Source organism: Siniperca chuatsi, linkage group LG2 (genome assembly GCF_020085105.1).
Source record: "Siniperca chuatsi isolate FFG_IHB_CAS linkage group LG2, ASM2008510v1, whole genome shotgun sequence".
Lineage (NCBI taxonomy): Eukaryota > Metazoa > Chordata > Actinopteri > Centrarchiformes > Sinipercidae > Siniperca > Siniperca chuatsi.
Genome location: NC_058043.1, coordinates 21,534,775 through 21,556,020, shown reverse-complemented (window position 1 = coordinate 21,556,020; position 21,246 = coordinate 21,534,775). Strand labels below are relative to the sequence as shown.

At 39.5% G+C, this 21,246-nt stretch overlaps 1 protein-coding gene across 2 annotated transcripts in view; it reads left to right on the top strand.

The window, feature by feature from the left end:
* Nucleotides 1-21,246, top strand: part of cpne5b (copine Vb) — a 117,471-nt gene that overhangs the window by 73,068 nt on the left and 23,157 nt on the right. For both annotated transcript variants that reach the window (XM_044179893.1, XM_044179903.1), the window contains 4 exons: nt 11,303-11,406; nt 12,772-12,876; nt 19,786-19,827; nt 20,108-20,183. In XM_044179893.1, the coding sequence (XP_044035828.1) occupies nt 11,303-11,406; nt 12,772-12,876; nt 19,786-19,827; nt 20,108-20,183 (327 nt within the window). The remainder of the gene's footprint in view (nt 1-11,302; nt 11,407-12,771; nt 12,877-19,785; nt 19,828-20,107; nt 20,184-21,246) is intronic.

Below are 21,246 nucleotides of genomic sequence, written 5' to 3'. Positions count from 1 at the left end.
ACTGAACTCTTTTTGTGTTCAATCATATTCAGAATTTTCTTGGGGTATTATGTTAATACTGGTGATTTTGCAACAATGTTGCGTGCAAAAAACACTTTTTTTTGCTCAAAAGTAGCTTGTTATGCTGCCCCATAAGTCACAAGACTTGCTCTTTTCCACAGAGAATATAATGACAGTAGTCAGGGTAGTTAATACCAAAGTATTTTTTGGAGATCCAACACTGGCTTTGTAGCATTCCCTGATATCTCCTGTCCTCTCTTGGACCTCCATGGACTTGGCACCTACAAGGCCAGCCGCAGAGGTAGCAGGTCCTCCTCCTCGTACAATCCCTCTGTGCTGAAAGTTCGAGTCGTAGATATTCATGCTAGCTAAAAATGGCTGATGTGATAGTGATGGTCATTATGTCTCTGTTCCTTGTTGTCACATGCTGTGTTGACAAGCCTCTGCACAACTGTTTGCCCCCACCCCCACGTTACATTCTATTAAAATATTCTGGCTTGGAGGAGCCAGGCAGAAATTGAAAGTGTACATACCTTTTAAAAGAAAAAAAAGTTCTTTGGAAAAACATGTATTTATTCTTCAATATGAGGAATCAAATAAAATGCACTGTTTTGGTATTAATACTTAAACTCAGTTTAAGTGGCACTGATATTGAAAAATATCGATCCATGTCTAAGTATCTATCTAGGTATGTATCTACATATCTATCTACTCTGTCTACGTAGCTACCTACCTACCTACCTACCTACCTACCTACCTATTCATCTATCCATCCATCCACCTACCTACAGTACCTATCACACTTAAACACCCAGACGCACACACACACACACACACACACACCCCTCTCTCAGAAAATAACGGACAGGGCAGCTGCTCTCACTCTGTGTAGTGTCCCCCTGTCTAATGAAATGGCCCAGGAACATGATGAGGTGAGTGCTGATTGCCCCCTCAACCAACCCTGTGCTGTAAAGCGTAGGATGCTTCAGTGGGCTCCCAGCATGCAGATTAGAAGAGGATATTGAAAAGCAAGTGAGTGCAACAGAGTAAATGGCACAAAGAGAGGGAGAGAGAGCGAGAGGGAGAGAGGGAGTAAAGGAGAAAGAAATAATGGCACAATGAAAATGAAAGAGCAAACGAACAGTGATAAGATGGAGAGATATTTATGTGTGTGTGTGTGTGTGTGTGTGTGTGTGTGTGTGTGTGAAGAGAGAGAGAGAAAAAGAGTCAGACAGACAGAAACAGATACAAAGGCCGTGAAGTGAATCAATAGAGGATTATTTCAAGCCCGGCGAGTACCAGCTCTTAGCTATGAGAACAGCTTGGCTGATGATAGTGTGAGAGTGAGCGTCGGTTAATTAAAACGCAGCCCTACCTGATCTTGTCCCTTGTAGCCCTATGGGACACACACACACACACACACACACACACACACACACACACACACACATGAGCATACACATACATATAAGGCAAGCTACTGTACTGCTACTGATTCTGATAAGCATATAGACATAGATGCACACACAAACATGCACACTTACTTTCTCTTTCACACACTTGTTCACAGCCTGTCTTGATACTACAAACAAACACCTACATTAACATGGGACGCCTGGTTCAAGCTGCAAATGCTTTGTTGCATTTGATGTCACCTGCACAGACTGGAATATGAAACAAGCTTGACAATGGATCACATGACTGCTCGTATGTGAAAGGGGTCACATATAGTGACAAACCCACAGATAGTTAGTCAGCTCTACGGAGCATCTTTCACTTCAGCTCGGTCTTCTTTCTTTGGACCGCTCTCATAGTGTCATTTTTTTGGCCACAACAGACAGCTGTTTTCTGTGAGAAAAGCTCGAAAACCCTGCCTTGCCTAGCACCAAAAAACAGACAGACAAAGTTAGCAACTAGCTAGTGAACATACAGTAGTGGAGCAGTTAGCAGCTAAAGAGCCAGATATTTCCCTCGGAAGTTGGTGGAGATCAAAACAGAGCAAGAAGGAAAGTGAATATTGGACTTACACTCTCAGAAACACAACTCCAAATTATGTTGCTCTGTGTCTGCCAGATGTGTAAATAAGAAATTATTTGCACAAATTATTTATTATTTTGCCATATTAACTTACAAGGTGATTGTGTCAATAAGTCAGCTTGTTGTCATTGTGTGCCATTGCCAAGTGGCCTCAACTTTAGTGGCATTAAGTGAGAATAGCATTTATATACAGACCCAATGACAGAAACATATTCTGTATTTTCTTTTGTTCCAACACTTTACTGAAGCTCACATTATTCAAATCCAAGATTCCTTGTGCATAATTTTACACATTTCCCTGTAATTCAACCTGACACATTTGATATCTAGACTAGAATTTATAATAGAGTTCTCTGGGTTTTGCAAAACGCTTGTCTAAACAACATGAGTTTGTAATGACGAACCTGCCGTTGGGTCTGGCCAGGTTGAGGAGGTTAAGAAGCATTTATCATTCGTGATGTAGTCTCAAGAGAAGTGAGTATGTGGTGTGTGTGTTTTTGTGTTTTTTACATTTGTACATGCTCATGATTAAACCTCATCAGCCAGCCTTCTGTGTGATGCATGTAGTGCAGGAGGTGTGTGAAATGCAGTTTGTGTTTCTCTATTTTTGTGGAAATAACTGTAGTATTCTACGAGTTTAAAAGGAGACTTGGCATCAAACAACCCTGGTTGGTGCTTTTTAAATGATTTTAGGATGTATTTAAAACTTTTGTATAGCAGTATTATATAATAATATAATAATATATTTGAAACCTTAGATGACAAAAAGATGAACATTCTTTACTTTCTACTCCTTAACGTCTCAAGGGAATAAACTTAGCTTGGGAATTGGCTTATATATTCAAGTCAACAGAGTTATCTATTAAGTAAGAGCTACACTATAGCACGAATGTGGCAATTATTTAGATACTTTTATTGCTGTAGATTATTGCACTGTAGATACCTTTTTATAATTTGTCTCGCTTCAGGAGTTGAACATCATTAGAATAATGATCAAAGGAAGAGCAGCTAAAGTTAATAAACTGAGGTTACAGCAAAATGTTTGACGCTAGATAGCATCAAATAATTAGTTTTGCTGGAACAGAAGGTCACTGAGCCCTTTTTCTACTTGCCTTATGCGTCTTCACAGTCTCCAGGAAACTTGGTGTAGAAAACAAAAGCAACCCAAGCTGACCAATCATATTTTTTTGTGATCTCCATATGGCATCTCCATAGTTATTGTTTTTTTAGAAGTCGCATGTCTGTACGCTAAATATGAAGTTAGAGCCAGCAGCTGATTAGCTTAGCTTAGCATTAAGACTCAAAATAGGTAGAAACAGCTAGTCTGGGTCTGTCCAAAGGTAACACAATCCATTTAACAGCATCTCTAAAACTCAATATTTAACACATTGTTGTTCCATTCATACAAAAACAAAATATAAAGATGCAGTAGTTTTACAGGAATTTTCGTGCTGGAACAATTTGACTTGCTGCATCTACAGTAACTCTCAAGAAGAAAGCGATTAAGTGTATTTCCCAAAATGTCAAGGTATTCCTTTAACAAAGAACTATATATTATTATAATATATGAGTTGTGGAGAAAAGGTGTTTGGTTAACTCATCATCATCATCTCATCTGGGATTGCATGTGAGAACCAATATATTCAGGAGGATTGAGGAACAGAACTGGCAATTAGTAAAAGATTGTTCTCCCATGTGATTGAGTTTATGAGGCGTGCAGTAAAGTAATCAATTTAAGTATATTGAAACATTTCTCCAGCTCCATATGTTGGTTATTAAAAGTTTTTGCCGCTATCTAAACACTATGACTATCAAAATATTGTTACATCAATTTGATTAACTCCTACCTGCAAACACTATTGAGACACCTGAAGCAACCAATTTGAGGGGGTGTTTACGGCTCCATGTAAATACAGAATTTTTGCGGGGGCTTCACTGTTAAGCAGCCTTCAAAATAGAGGTCTGCAGCAGTAAATCCTAATCCTGTGGGATTTCTGACAAATACACCCCACTCCCTCCCAATCTACCACCTGTGTTTCTTATTAAAATCTGTTTGGCTTGTCCTACAGGGAAAATAAGACTCATGTACTTTCCATAGACTTTTTAATCTAAAGAAACAATACAGTAGAATCGCTCAACTGTTATTAAGCTACTTTTAAAAGATGTGATTGAAAAGTAAACCTTATTAAATGCCTTTTAAATATAATAAAAAATCCTTAGATAGTTGTTGCTCATAGAAGAAGAACTAGATGCTGGAACCTCAGGCAGATGCTTGCAGTTAAGTCTAATGACAATCTCATAATTTCATGTATAAAATGACAATATTGGCTGCTCCTGCCTACATTAGAGTAATTATACTGTATTATTGAATCCTATAGGACCAACAGCAGCCCAGTCCTGTTGCAGCTCTTTATTGCAAAGCTGGTCCATGTAGGATTTATTTTTTATTTTTTATCTAGCATAATTGCAACAGGGTATGTGAGCAGTGGAAGCAGAGCCGTGTGATTTTACCTGGAGCGTCTCCTTGTGTTCCCCTTCTAGAGATAAAACTCCACCACATGAACAAGCTGATACAACCCCCGGAGGATTTTCATGTTGTTTTAGCACAAATGTAACCGCTGGACTGTGTCTTTTGGCCACCAACAGCTAATGGGGATGTTTTCACGATTAATAGTATAGATGTTTGCACTGACCGTGTGGTGAATATGTCTGTGTGACAGGAATTCCAGTTTTTTGCTCTTCTTTCTTCCAGGCCCTGTTCTTTTTTGATCCTTTGGAAAAGCACAAATTTGATGAAACATTCTCATTTTGAGCAAATTCGTTGCCTCACTTCACACGACAGCTCCACGTGTGTTCGCCTCACTTCCTGTGCTTCCATTTACCTGCCGTCTTCTTTGATGCCTCTAAATTTCGCCTCACATTGTGCAATAAATTCACCACATTTGCTACAGAGCAAACTGGAACTGTTTTTTTTTTCTTAGCATGAGAAAAACACAAGTGGGATAAAGAAAATAGAAAACCTGGAGCAGCTTGGAGTGGAGCGATTAGAAGATGCTTTGAGTGGGGGCCAGAAATTGCTGCCACTCTATTCCACTCACGTACACTGTTTGGTAATCCTTATTAAATGCTACAAATCAACAAGACAACATAAATCACAGATTTCGTATCCTGTGGCTTTAAATCAAGCAAGAAAAAAGGAAGCTAATCCCAGTGAGTGTACTCATGTGTGTACACTGTGAATACAGAGAACCACCATACAAACAGCGGGAAGTCAGTTGTCATTGCTTATCATGTTAAGTCCACCTTCCCTATATCCTTTCCTCTCCTTTTTCTCCTCCCAACCTCTTTTTTTCCACATTGAACCCCAAGAAACACAAACACACTGGCTCACACTAATTCATGCCTGTGTGATTGTACTGTAAACGCACTGGTTTGGCCCTTACACTGTACTTTTACTACCTCTCCTTTCGTCTTCTCCCCATCTCTTCTGTCTTTATTTTTGCAACTATAACTCTTTCTGCAACACGTGCACACTGCTTGTCTCATCTGTCACAAACACTCCTTCATTCCTCTCCTGAGGGTGTGAATGTATCTCTATCTAGCATGGCCCCCCTCTTTAAATATTGATACTCTGATTCTCTTCATATTAGCAAATGGCTGTTGATCACAGACCTTTGCAAGGAGTATGTGTTCGTGCCACAGAACCCTAATGAGGCAGGAGCAGATGCATATTTAATATCCCCAACACATTCCATCACCATAAATGCTTTTATGTGCCTATTAGCTCCGCTGAGATTTCCGGGTGTGTCCTTCCACTCGCTGACTCAACGTTGCCATATTCTGCCTGTTCGAACACCGAAACCTGCGATTACTTTGTGAGCAACGTGATCAGCAAGCCACTGGACGTCCTTTAATTACCATGGCAAACCAGTGAAACCTTGTGTTTACACTAAATAAGCTCTGTTAAACTGATACAAAGTTGACGGGATGCAGTTTAATTTATGGTCTTTGTTGTTTTTTTAAATTCTCATCTGGATAGTTTTTTTCCAATAAGTAGCTAAACTTGCATGACATGGTCGATGTAGTAAGGCAACAACATGACAAGTTAAACTCCATTTAGGGCATTTCACTGAATGAATGCTAGAAAAACAGGTTGCAGCAGGAGAAACACTCCTTCCACACAACTGACACACAAACTTGCTGTAAATGTTGCCAGTGAGCTTGCCTTTGATCTGCTGTAGTAGGTGTCTACAGTAACTCCCAGAGAGCCAATGTTGCATACTTGCTAAGTTTAATGTAGATTTCTGGTAGTGTTGTGACATAACTGACAATCTTGCATGAAACAACTAATGAACTTGGTTCTTACACTGCATGGATTCACTTTTACAATTCACAATTAATAAATATTCTCACTTTGTCGGTCTTTATTTTCTTATATATTTTATTTAGCTGGGGACACGGACCAGAAAGATCCTAGAAAAGCTACTGGTTATATTATGTATGTGTGTATGTGTTTGCCTAATATGTTAGTGAGCTTGCACATGTTGTATGCACATAAGTGTGCATGCAGGAGTAGGCAGGGGTCTCGGGGTTATCAGAAAATTTTTAAAGAAAAAGTTTAAAAAATTTGACTGAATGAAGGTGCTGTGATCTTACTGCACTGTATCTTGCACTTCAGCGTGACATAATGCTTGTTGATAGTTGAGTCCCCGAGAAAACTGGAGCCCACGGCTGTTTCTTTAATCACTTTTATTAAGGTGCAGGGACAAACATTCTTCTCAATGTGTCTTCAGAGTTTTAAAATTGTATGTGCGCTGCAATCCAGTGCAGCCTAAATTGTAAGCTTGAACTCTACTTTCATGTGTAGAGAGACTACGATGTCAGTCAGTACTTGTTGAAGTTAGGTACTTGTTGAAATAGAAAACAAACACAAACACACACATCCAGTATCCAGGGGTAGAAGACAGAAAGCAACAGAGATTAAATTAAATCTAATGTTTCTACTTTCACATGTTCAGATGACATAAGCGCATTCAACTGCTTGTGTGTCAATCAGTACGCAGCATGGGAGCCAGCAGTGCCCTGGAGGATTTAGGTAGTGTTTTTAAGAAAATGAAAGAGAGTGAGAGAGTGAGTCTTCTGTGTAGGAGGGTTGTGCCAAATGGCAGACATGTGGTGTGTATGTGTGTCATCAGGGTGAGGGCAGGAATACAGATAAAGTTCTGCTCACTGCTGGAGTGGAGTGGATGTGTTCATGAGTGTGTCGGAGGGAAGTGTGTGCTGCGCGGTGCCTGGCTGTGTGCGATAAAGACACAGAGAGGACACTGTGGCAAGATGCATACAGGAATTAAAATGGGCATCAACATATGTGCACAGAAACACTCCTGGTCTCACTCACACACAGTCTGTCACACTTGCATCCTTGCACACATTCTCTTGCTGATTTGCCACTCGGCACACAGCCAGATGCAAGGTGCAAACTGCAACATTAAAAAGCTATTAAGCTATCATTAGTGACACCATGCCTGCCCAGTGTAAGGCCTCGGGGTCTGACAATCTACTGTTAAAGCATCTGAACATACTGTAATGAACCCACTGTGTTTCAGAGATTAGCTACAGCCCATATGCCAGAGATAAGTCGGGCCCCTTCCCTGCACCACACAGGGAGAACCAAGTAATAGTAAACAAGTAGTAAAAGTCTCAACAGCAGGCAAGTGATTTATATTTGGGGTTGGTAAAAGCGCTACATTTCATGACAAACAACTGGTGGAGAAAATGCACAACCAGGCTTATTTGTTAGAGAGAGAGGGTATACTAAAGAGTAAGAGTTGGTTTGCAGTGAGAATTAATCTCCCAGCATCTGCTACTGGTCTTTGATTTATTTAAAGGTACATATGGTCTTTGCTAGTTCATCTTTTGAATCCACAATAGCCTTAGGTCACCTTCAGACACGGTTAATTCTTCATATAAATATACCACTGTGCACTGCAAAGAATTTTGTTAACTGATTAATTGTTGCCAAATTGATGATAATAGTACAATGCAATTCTAGTCATTAAATGTGAAAATCACATCTGCTCTTTGTAACTGAAATCGCTTTGTTTATATTTTGGGAATCCATGTGATATTATAGGACACATTTTTTATAAGTCTGGCTTAATCTGGTCATGTAAAGGGCAATTTCAGAATAGCAGAAAAGCAGCATGCTGTTCTCAAAGTAAAACATAATGAGGAGCCACTGTGGAGATGATTGTCGTGTTTTACTGGCCTACTGATGTGAAGAGATTGAAAAGGCTGCATGCCTACGGTTTCAACAACTCAATTTAACAAATTTTTGGTTGTAGAAGCAAGAAATTTAAATTAAATTAGTGATCTCATCACAACCTTAAAGGGGAACTCCACTGATTTTACACATAATATTCTGTTTACGGGTCTTGAGGGAGTACTTCTGCATATGTGAAAAAAAGTTGTATACCTTTGTGTCTCCAGAGGGAGCTGCTCTGGAGTTTTTTTGCTCTGTATTTGGTGTAGGTGACCCAAACTATGTCCAGAATTAAGGTTTACTCTCCCAACTAACAGCTTTGTTGATGTTTATATTTTTGTGTTTATAATTTTAGAATATTTTATGCAAAAAGCAAATGTATATGAAATTTGTTACCACTACTAAATATTAGAGCCCACCCGATATGGGATTTTTGAGGCCGATACCGATTTTAGAAGGGAAAAATTCAACGATAAATTACCGATACGGCGGCAGATGTAGTGAATTTTTGAGCTGGAATAAAAATATGACCATTATGACTATGCAAAGGTACTCAGAAGGCTGCTTTCTTAAACAAATTAATTGCTTATCAAAACATGTCATCTTTAGCAATATTTCACGAGTATAATAAATTTGTTGTCACGGAGAGTAAAAGATGGGGACGTTGTTTGTTTACTTTCCAGCATTGCGTCTCACCAACTAGGTAACAACGTCGCGTGAAATCAACATTCATCAGACTCAATCCACCACTGCACCGTCGTCTGCTCAGCTGCAGAAAGATGCTCTGATGCTTACCTTTTAATATGCTATGTTACTGACTGTAATGACAAACTGTAGCTGGCTAACATAGCAAACAGATGCGATAAGCATGAGTGACATGATGGTTGTCATGGACAGGGTTAACATTATTAGTTATATTGAAAAGGGAAAATGGTGGAGTCATTGTTTATTAGTATGTATGTACCAGTATGTATGTCACAAACTAGTTAGCAACTTACCGTGAAGACACCGCTTGAGACCACCGTCTGCACAGCTGTGATGCACTCTGCCACGTGTGCTACAGAAAGTGATGACTGAGAGTATTGTAAACAATGTCAGCGCACGCTCTGCTGGACAAACTATGTGATGACACCATTTCTTAATCATCCCAAGCATCGTTTTCTGCATTATATGTTCTGTAAAAAAAGTTTTTATATCAGTGCCTATCGGAAAATATATATACGCCGATACCGACATGTCTGTGACAGGCCCATATCGGCCGATAAAATCGGTCGACCAAAAAAATCGGTCTAGCTCTACTATATAGGTATGGTAAAGAGATCTTGCAAGGTTAAGCCGTACACTGAAGAAACATGCTATGCTAATCTAGAACATCATTTTAATTAAGGATATCATATGTACTAATCATGATTATATCAGAAATTATGTCATTAAAGTAATAATTTACCAACATTAATTTAGAGGTAATTACTTAAAAATATTTTTCACACTATGATGGATTGATCTACTAATTCTTTGCTTAATAACTACTGAAGCAGAAACTATGGTTATAATTTATATCTAAAATATAATATTTTAACCTAAATGTTAAAATGTTATATTCATGATAATGAAAAGTTCTGGATATGGCTCTAACCCGAGAACAACATTAAGTGCACCATCATGTTATTTGGCTAAAACAAGAAGCAAAGCAACCCTAAAAACATATTAACAAAACAAAGCAGAAACTATGCTTTGTGTTTGATGTTTCTCTGAGGCTGAAATATACTTGAAGCATCTGATGCTTTCCAGATGTTGTGACAGGTATCAGAAGAAGTTAGCTTGATGACCATTACATGCTAGAATTAGACTTGGTAAACAGCTGGCACTAATGTTAGCAGGCGCGCTTGTGGGTGGATACGTTACTATGGTTAGGGATTACAGTGCTTGCATACTTGAACACACACACACACACACACACACACACACACACACACACACACACCATTAGGCTGTTCTTTCTAGATAAAACTGGAGTGTATGGTAGGCTGACTGCCAATAGTTCATAGAGCGAGAGCATGCAATCGGGTGACATTCGCACTACACAGACAGTAAAAGAGTGGACAGTCATGTCTACAGCCATATCCTTATACACTTTAGTGAAGAGCTTTTTTCCAAAATATTAATTTTGTATAATGTGAGTCATGAAACAGTTCTCTGATCCTTTCTTTCCTTTTTCCAGCAGCTGTGTTACATTTGTGGGTATTTGTATGGAATGTGTGCATGTAGACTATCTGTACTTGTATGTTTGTGTGTTAGGGTCTACTGGACAGGACAGTGAGTCCTGCTATTCTTACACTCCCGCTGAAACTAATTGTGCTTGTCTCCAGTAGTTAGGTGGTGACTCATGGTGGCTGTGATGTGACAACACTGAACCCAATTGAACTGAACATTCATTAGGTCTTCTACTCAATCATGTTCATTAACAGCTTTGTACTTTAACTTTGAATATTCTACAGGAAGTCACCCATCTTTATATACAGTCCATGGTCACAACCATTACAGCTTCACAGGTCTGCTAGTGTGGCTATTATTGCAGTAGTTGTTGTGAGTGGATCAATGTGCACACATGTTTACCTTGGACTGACTTATTTGTCCTAATATACTTGTTACTCTAATGTAAATCTAATAAAGTATCTTCTTTGCTTTCTCTGTGAAAAATAATTTATTCACACTATGCCAAGAAATATAAATAAGGATTAACATACACACACCCATAGGTACAAATATCGACTACTGTATTCATGCAGTATTCATAATCTTATTGTGTGATGCACAGACAGCTGCCTCCATCTGTTGCCTCACTGTAATTTGTGAAGATAAAAGAGAATAAGTAGGGTAAGAAGAGCGAAATAGGCCACATAAATAATACCTTCCATTCTTTAATCATGAAGAACTTATGATATACCCTTCCCCCCAACCTACCTCACACGTCTCTCCCAACATCTCCATGCATCCATGCAGGACAGCGCTACTATGCAGTTCTGTGCCAACAAGCTGGACAAGAAGGACTTCTTTGGCAAGTCGGACCCTTTCATGGTCTTCTACAGAAGCAACGAGGATGGAACGTGAGTGCTTGATGTGATTTTTTCTTTTTTTTGTCATTCCAAGTGTTTCAAAAGGATGGCTGCAAGAGCTGGTGCTTCCAGTTGACTGCTGTTTGAGGAAGCCCCCTGAGACAAACTTTCCACTGAGATGTAGTCCTGGTACAGTGAAGTAACTGCTATCAAAAGCCACACTTAAATGACAGTTTTCCAAAGCCCATGTTAAGAAAACACTGTCAGATATTAGGTTGCCTTTCTTAAAGCAGGATAAATTAGCTTCTATTAAAGTCTGTTTTGAGACATCAGAAAAATGAGTTGTATAATACAAAATCATAAAGATTACAGTAACATAATAAAACTTCAAATGGAAATAATCTGGGAAAGAGGGAGCAAAAACAGAGAGAGCATTAGGGAAAATACAGTATAGTAGAGAGGGATGAGAATATATGTACTGTATGAGAGGAAAGCTGCAGTGGTTACAGAGGCTTAAGAGGCTGCATACAGAGGCATCCTGTTCACAACACAACCACAAGTCCCATGACTATGCCTTACATAAATGACTCCAGGAGAGCAAATAGGAAAGAGAGGCAATTACTTTAAAAAGCATAAAACACAATCTTCATTTTCCATCAATAAAAATACCCAGTCAGTTTCTGAGGCAATTCACGTAGCGATGCATAACACTCCCCCATCTCCCCACGCTTTCCCAGAGTGCTGTTCAGCCTCCCAAGGGGCTACGCAGTTGTGGCAACGTCAGCCCTATCTAGGCGGAGATGCTTTAGCAAGTGCTTCATTAGCCATCTTCTAGCTTTTATCAGTATTTTTTTTCCATCCAAGTATCCGTTGTTGGTGCCAGAGGGGGGTACAAATTAGAGGCCTGTGTGGCTAAAAGAATCACAGGGTTTTAAAAGGCTTGAGGCACTCAATGGAGCACAAGTAATCCAAGGCTTTGGGTGAAAAAAAAAGAAGTGATATGCATTGGTGCTTTTCGAGAGGATATTTGAGGGGGTATTTGATAGGAATTTATGTGGCTCGACTCTGCGAAACATTTCAGATATCAGAGCCATCCATTTGCATATCATTGTCAGACTTGTGGTCAAGGGAAAGGATTTAAAAGACAGACTGAAATATTAAATTATTCTCTGTGGTCTTAAACACAATATAGCTGGGAGGCAGGCCAAGCAGTAAACAAAGCTGGGTACAGCCCTATTTAAAGCGTCTCTCCTGTCATTGTATTTGACATTGTCTTTCCTCTTGCCTCAGTCTCTTCAGTTGCATGCTCCACCTCTTATTTGCATATTTATCTCTCTCCCTGGCTTGTATAATTAACAAATACTTATCTCATTTTGAACATGTCTTTTCCCAACTTCCCTCTTCCTTCTCCTCTAGGTTTACTATCTGCCATAAAACAGAGGTGGTGAAGAACACATTAAATCCAGTGTGGCAGCCTTTCACTATCCCAGTAAGAGCACTCTGCAATGGAGACTACGACAGGTACAATGCAACCTCCCCCTGTCTTTACACTTTGTGATCCCCACAGTTGCTGTTTATTCTTTCACTGCTGCACTTGGCTCCATTTATCTCCTCTATTTCTACCTCATCACATACACACATAAGAATACTTGCACACACACACCTTGAATAGTCAATAATGTCAGCCCCAGTGCCTTCATTGATTTCTGTTGGCTCAATCTACCAACTGCCTTCTTGACTCTAATCAGAATCTCTCTGACTGACAAACATATGTATGGATGACAGCCATTACCTAACCCTGAGCATCATTGAGTTTAACCAGCAGAAATAAATACCATTTCTGCTCCCGTGTGCTTAGAAAATCAAGTATATATTTAAAACCTGTTCATAAGATTCTCCTTTTAAAATGAGTTAGCTGGAGACCTTAAAAAGTCAGCCAGAGACAGCGTTTTTAACCAACTCATGGAACTAACATTAGCGTAGCTAACTAGCTAGCTACAACTGATAAATTCTGCTTTTGATAGTTGTCATTTTAGCAAAATCAATGGTTGCCATCTAGAAATGAGAAGGCTGCTTGTGTCTGCCTCTGTCTGAAATCAAGGACCAGTTGTTATAAAAATTTTGAGTGGTAAATCTGCCATGTTATCATTGTAAACTGCATGTGCTGTGCAAGAACGGAAAGCTTGTCAGACATAGTAACAGTAACTAAGGCTGATGGCTTAGCAAATGGTCAGTTGATGAAAAAAATTATAATTAAGAAAATGTATACGAGGGAATAAGATAGCAAATAAACGTATGAATGTACAATTCAACAAATATTTTCAATACTCTTAATATCATGGTTTTGCTTATACGCTTTATCCATAGAAAACAACGGATTACATTACAGACTAAATATCTAAAATAACGATGGGTTTCTCTTCCCAGTTGGCACATAATTAATGTAGACACGTTGTGTAAGGGGGGATATGAATTCATTTTTCTCTCAGCTTTTCTGCCTGCCTCTAATTTAAAAGACAGTGCTGGGAAGGAAACAAGCTAAATCATGAAGGAGCCGCAAGGGAAGATGAAAAACGAGTGACAGACAGATTACTTTTATGGGGGGGGGATTTCATGTGGCATACTGTATCTTTTTTTCTGCCTCTCTCACAAAGGTGTCTGTCCCATCTTCTTTGTGTGCAGTAAAACTCTAATTACTGAGAATGCTGAGAACCTGGTGTGTGTTCAGAAAACTGCAGCAAATCCCAAACAGACAGACAGGAACAGAGCTACTGATAGGGTTGTGTCATGGCTATATGGGGTTGCCTCCAAAAGTATTTGACACTTGGGAAATATTAGGTGAAATTGTGTGAGCCAGCCAATCACACACAAGCTCAAGAAGGGGTCACTACCCTGTCAGAGCCAATTATACACAAGGGACTGAGCTGGACATCAAGGGCACTTCTTAAAATGTTCCTGTGCCATGCAAACATGCACACACACACATGCCCACACGTCGAGTATAATAAAATGTGACAAGCCACAAGCTGAAACAGCCTGAAATGCTGCAAGTCTTGAAATATCACAAAGACAGCGCTATAAAGAGGTTATATACTTGTGTGTGGGTGAGGAATAAACTTTGTGTCAGTGTTTGCTTGTTTTTTGTGTCCATGTTTCTATGAGGGAGGAGTGGGAAGGTCTGTCTGTCTGTCTTTTTAATTATATAGTTCTTGAGGCTCACTAATAAATAATTTTTTCAACCCCTGCAATGGTGCATTATCATCCAAGCTGTGTTCATGCAACAAACACGGCTCTTAAGGCTGTCAATGCTTTTGATCTACTGTATGTAATAACTGTTTTCATCCATCAACTGAAGGAAAACTTTCATTTGAAAAGCTTTTATTTGATGCTGATGTGGTGCCCATACCCTAAAGAGCCAGGGGGAAAAATCAACTAAATCAGTTCAGATCAATTTCTATTACATGTGTCAAAAGTGTATGTTTAAATGAACTAGGGGCCACAACCCCTCAATTGATAAAGATCAGTTTGTCAACCAAGAGAAGTGCTCAACCACTATTGCCTTAATTAGAGCCTGGCAGTCCTGGCCGAATGTCCTAGACTTACTGGTATGAACAAGGCGTTTGACAGAGACTGACATGCAACATTGTTGTTTCCTTTTGTCCATTTGGTTCACTGCAAGACCCACAGCGTCTTCATCAAAGGCTGAATCCAAATGTCCACCCTCATGGACTCCTGTCATATGTATCATGACATGCTCTCCATCATCATGTCAAGTCTGCGAGGGTGCTGGACGTGAGATCCATGGAGATGAAGTGAAATTTCTAGCCCTGTATTTATAAAGTATTTTCTGAACCGTTCTTCACTACATTGATATTAGCAACTTATGCAAGATTCATAGTTTACATAGTATAAAAAGTATGGTTGGTATGAACAGTAAACTTCCTTCCTTTTATATGATGTGATGCTAAACACTGCTAATGTTATATTCACATTAAACCCTCAATGGAGAATCCTCACAACCATTACCTGTCTAACTTTGCAGATTATAACAAACTAATGCAAATAATTCAGCAAAGTCTCTGTGGAAGGCCCCTTGTGGACTCAAGCAAATAAATTGTGAATTTGGAGAACCCTTAACACTCTGGACAGCCAAAAACTCACACAGCCTCTGGATTCACTTGACATAAATTAAGTTTCCAGTGTCTGAAATTAACTTTTTGAATCATCGTTAAAGGGACTGGTAGATGAAAAAATCCACAGGCCAAGTATATATATACCAGTCAAAATAATAAATAGCCTTTTTGCGTCACATATACATTTGTTTCAGTACATTTCATTGAGATAATAAGGTATTATGTTGAATACAAAGTTAAAGAAGAGGCCAGCAAAAATTGAAGCAAAATTATTTTAATATATTGATCAACGGTTAATCAATTCAAGCCTGAATACAACTCAAGAAGTCTTGATCTCAAAATTCTACTGAAGTATTTGCTATTAAATGTACTTAAGAATCAAACATAAAGATAATGGGTCAAACATAGGACTTTCACACAGGAGATCGGGGTTCGTTTCCTGTGTGAAACCAATAGTCAACGTTGATTGTAGTTGAACGTTGACGTAGTTATTCTAACCCAAACCATGTTCTTTTCCTGAACCTAACCAAGTAGCTTTGGGGCCTAAACCTAAGCAAACTGTATCTGGGTTGGCACTTACTCTACTCTCTCTCACTCCAAGTCCAGCACATGCTGGAGAAGGCATTGAAGCACCGCTATCTGTTGAGAGTACTAGCCCGCTCAAGTGTGTCAGTGGATGACCTACTGCTGATTTACTTTGCTCTAATTAGATCAGTGCTTTAGTTGGGACATGTTCCTCTCGTTAGATGCACCACAGGGCAAAAGGAGAAGTTGGAGCGACTTCCAAAAGGGGCACTCTGCCGTCCCAACTGACAACACTAATGGAACAACGAGAAGAAGACGCAATGTCTCTGCGTCTCTGAGAGACAATGCATCCTTCCAGCTGATTGCATGACTTTCTCTCTTAAGCCAGACAAATAAGCTGGAGCATAGGCACCTGAAAAATAGTGCTGCACTCTATTTCTCCTGCTGGAACAAAGTGCCATTTACTCTGATGGTCTTTAAATGTGAGAGAACTCTTATGATTTTATTTTTTTCTTACTTATAAGTATGTGGCAGACAGTGCACTTCAGACTTGTGTCTGTGGAACTCTCAAACTCTCAAGTCAGAAGATGGAAAAACAAATTTTGCATTTCAGTTCCACGGCCTCTCTCAGTGACAGTCTTGTATCCTACAACAATTAACGTCCTTGTGGGATGTGTATGGAACTGACTGTAGATCTCACTGTCATCTGCACTAGAGGAACGGGCGGTTTAAAATTTGCTGCTGACGGGAGCGGGCGGTCTGGAACACACACATTGCGGGAGTGGGCGGTAATGGTCAGAAATCCAGCTGGAGTGGGTGGGCAGGAGCGAGATAAAGAAAACAGTCCTGCTTTATAAGTGCTTGTAGTTGAGTGGGGCGAGTTTGCTTCACAAAATTCAAATTTAAAAAAAGAAAAAAAACATTGCCTGCACATTTCTTAAATACAATCTGGCCATGTAATGAGCAAGATATCCAAAAGCTATATGTCACGTGACCATTAGCAATGTATCGATCCAATACATTGGTATCTGAGGCAAAGAACAGGATTTTTGATTTGGGTATTAACTTACGTTACAGAGAAAAAAAAGCATAATTTTAAATTCTGCCACAAAGGCAACATCCATAATAATGTGCAGCCACACTGAACAAAGGCTAAACTGGACCGTGCACAAGTGTTGCTGCCTAAAATCTGTCATTGGGAAGGTGTTGCTTGTTATTGCTAGGAAACAACACTCTGAAATCTCAGATCTGAATCATCGCCAAAGGCTATCTGTCTACCATATTTTAGTCAAATCTGCTGGTAACCTTTTAAAACATCTTGCAAACACGCAGACAAGGATAAAAACACCTCCACCATACAACTTTACTGGCTGGCGACAAAGTGACGCAGTGATTAGGCAGACTGTCCTTCAAGTGACAGGATCCAGTTGAGTCTCTGGTGACAGCGAGCATTTGAGGTATCCTTGAACAAATCCATCTCTGCATACATAGATACACTCTGCTCTGGGAGCAACAGACTACATTTTGGCAAAGAAGAGGAGAGTAGGAGGAAGAAAAGGAAAGTAGGGAAAGTGATAGGGGAGGAGGACAGGGGGAGAAATGGAGGAGAGGAGAATAGCAGATAACAGGCAGCACAGGCAAGTATACTTGCAGTGTTACAGAAGGAGAAACAGAAATTCAATATGTCAAAGACCCCGTTCCAGATGAGTAAGTCAAGGAGAAGAGGATGAGAGAGTGTGAAGAGAGAGGGGGGAAATGAAAGGTGCTTCCAAGTTGTTTGGGAGCATTCAACAATTGATGTGTTAAGAAATTCTTTGTATGTATGCATCCTTCACACCCCCTGTGTTTCCTTTGTTTATAAGGTATATATTTTAATCCTGATAAGTCATTAAAAACATCAAAAGAATCAATTCTTTCTCATTAACATGCTAGCCCGGGTGACTCAAACATCATCTATTTTCGTCCCTGGCAAAAGATCACAGACAGATCTGTGTAATTGGAGCTGAAGAATTGTTCAGTCTCCTTTTCCCCCCTCAATTATATGCGCCTCCATTACTGAAGATGAGTCGTGTTCATTAAAGATGCCTTAGAATAGTAGCTGAAGATATCTGTGGAAGATTAGTTTTGGAGTGTTTATTGTTCAAGGGGCCACTTAAGGATCTGAGTCCTTTGATGCAGCTGTAAGTTAGGATTTGAAATAAAATGATGGCAAAGGCTTTGAGCTGGCGTGATGACAGCTTCCTGGTTTTACTTGAGTAAATTGAGGTGTACTAAAACTGCACCACTTACACCTAGCACCAGCACTGCATATAGATTGGTCAGGGGAAGGGATGACTGACTTTTCTCTGCCTTTCCCTTTTTTTCTCCGTTTCTGCAATTCTCTTTGTGTATCTATCTTACCTCCACCTATTCCCTCACTTTTTCCACACTGGAACAGAAGCATCATGTTTCCACCACCTAGGTGACAAGCACATTTTCTCTAGCTCACAGCCTTGAAGATAACCTCAAAAGAACAAACTGTCACCACAGAACGACAGGGGCCAGGTGGCAGGGAGGAAGTTGGGCTTATTTCAGGGATCTTTCAATTCCTCAGTGACAGGAAAGAGTCTCTGATGTGCTGCTAGCCTCTATTTTCTTTGGATCTGGGCTGGTGTCAGTACTTGTGTAAGACAAAGTGAGGAGAGAGGGGAGACATGGGGGTGAGATCAATGTGACTCCGGAATGAAAGTGCCAAAAAAAGTTTCATTTTTTTCTCCACTCTGCAGGGACACTGTTTCTGCTGCATTTGTGTAAAATGTCATCAGAGTGTCTTTTTGTTTTCTGATGTTCTTTTGAATGTTGGAAGTTAACATGTGCTGCAGTTTGCAAGTTACAGTTTTTGGAAGGAGTGCTTTATATGAGTTGACTTTTTCTCTTGCAAGATGCAGCCAGCTGCTCAGTTCTAAAGCTGGCAAGCCAGTTTTAGAACAAAGTGACATCTGTTTTAATTGATTTGGGGGTCCCTTAGCCCTATTTCAAAACATTAAATATTTAAAAATATCTTTTTTTTTTCATTTTACATAGCTATGATTACTGTTGTGATTTTGATTAATCAACTTAGCCCACTGAATCATTCAGTCATTAATGCACCAAACAGACTCTTTTAGGTAAATAAATAAATTCTTTTCCTCGTAGCACCCAATAGTGATGATGAGCCTTGTGTATTTGGCACTTAACACTCCAGCAGAAGCAACAGACAGACACTGGTGAGCTAAGCTACTTCTGGCTGTAAATTGGTCTGATGCCAAAATTAGAGAACTGCGGTCTCTCATTGCAGATTGATTATTCTATACATTGTATGCTTGAATTCGTGTCTGTCCAAATACAGTAAGGTAATACATTTGTCACATGGTATCATTCTAATTGTACGGACATCTGGCATGCTGATATTTAAAGTTCATTCTTGACCTTTGAAACTGCAGTTGGCAAAACAATGACTAGAAGATCCCTCAGTAGCTCTTCTGGAGCTTTCCATCTTTCCATTGTTGATGTTCAAATTTCCATTTTTTTGAGCACCTTTTGGCAATTTCTTGTCCTAGTTGGTTTAAGAGTTGAGAACATTTATAATTCAATGACAACTGGGCAAACTCCATCTGATAAGGAAGATCGCATGACATGATTGATGGCTCCAGAACGAGCTACTCAATAGACCTTTTGGTAAGAGTGTTTGCCAACTAGCATACTGCTTTAAAATCTAACCTGATTGTGTGCGTGTGTCTGATTTCTTTCCCAGAACAATCAAGGTGGAGGTGTATGATTGGGACAGGGATGGCAGGTGAGTGTGACTGCCAAGCCATGACACTACTGGTATTGAATTAAGGAATCGTTAACCTGCAGTTCAACATCTAATTATAGAACTACCCATCTTCAAATTAAAAACTATGAACTAAAACGTGAGCAAAGTTTAAGGTGAAAGTTTTTCAGAAATATTCATCCGAGGAACTGATCATTTCCTGTCACAAAGTTCCATCTTGTCCCAAACATCTGTCCTGTTATTTGTACCTGATGTTTTTTCTTACACGCTGGTATTTTTCTCCTTTTATTCCTTCTCCCAGCCACGACTTCATTGGGGATTTTACGACCAGCTACCGAGAGCTAGCTCGAGGGCAGAGCCAGTTCAATGTGTACGAGGTGAGTAATTCCAGTATTTTCACAGTTTAACAACATGTCTGTTGGCTCCTAGGCTCTGGAATCCCTCTACGCCGGGTGTCTTGGATTTCATTCCTGACATGAGTGACATTTCTATCTCACTATCACTGTTGCACTGTTTTCAATTACTCCAGCACATTCCTTTGCATGAATATCTTCTACTCCTGCAGCAAAAAAAAAAAAAAGCATTTATTCAAGAGTTACAAAAAACATATTGAAAAAGTTATGGTGGTACAGTATTTGTGCAGATCTCCCCACCTTTCCCAAGCAGTTATACATCCAATTAAATATTTCTTCTGCCCATGTTCTTCTTTTCAAACTTCAAGGTTTATTTTGCTGCAATAATAACCTGGATGCTGACACACAGAAATGGAGCTATTAGCAGCAGCATAAAACTGGATTAATAGGAGAACAAACCAGGGATTTAGAATGATCATAGCCATTTCTCAATACTTCTCATGGGATTGCTTACTGTGTCTCTTAATAGCACACAATACAGCTCTGAATGCAAATGACAAACCCAACTCATTTAAATGTCTCATCCCAGAATCCAAGGTTGATGGGCAAGGCCTGAAAATGACATGGGTGTGTTCTGTCTTTATTTTTTTTTAAACTACTTGTTTTGTCCAGAACAGAATTTATTGTGTAAATTCATGAGGTCATGTTTCAGTTGTACAATGATGAGTATCAAGGATACTATTGAATATCAACCCTAGTAAAAAAAAATCTCACACTTGAAAGTCAAAATCTTACCATAAAGGAGGACATGTCAATACCTTCATGCCTCTGTGGTTTGGTGACCTTCAGCCAAAGGACAAATACCTGTCTTTTGGATGTCATTTACATTATACGCTACTCTTGATTCCTCTCTACCTCCCAGTGAGACTGAAAGGCCCTTTAGTTTTTGCATCAGCAGATTGTTCAGTGTGTCAGACAAATCCATGTTAAATTAGGGGCTGTCACTTTAATGCCTAGCAGCCATAGAGAAATGAGGTAATGAGCTGAGACATCTTTGGTCTCTGGATTGACATTTCTCTTTGTTCTG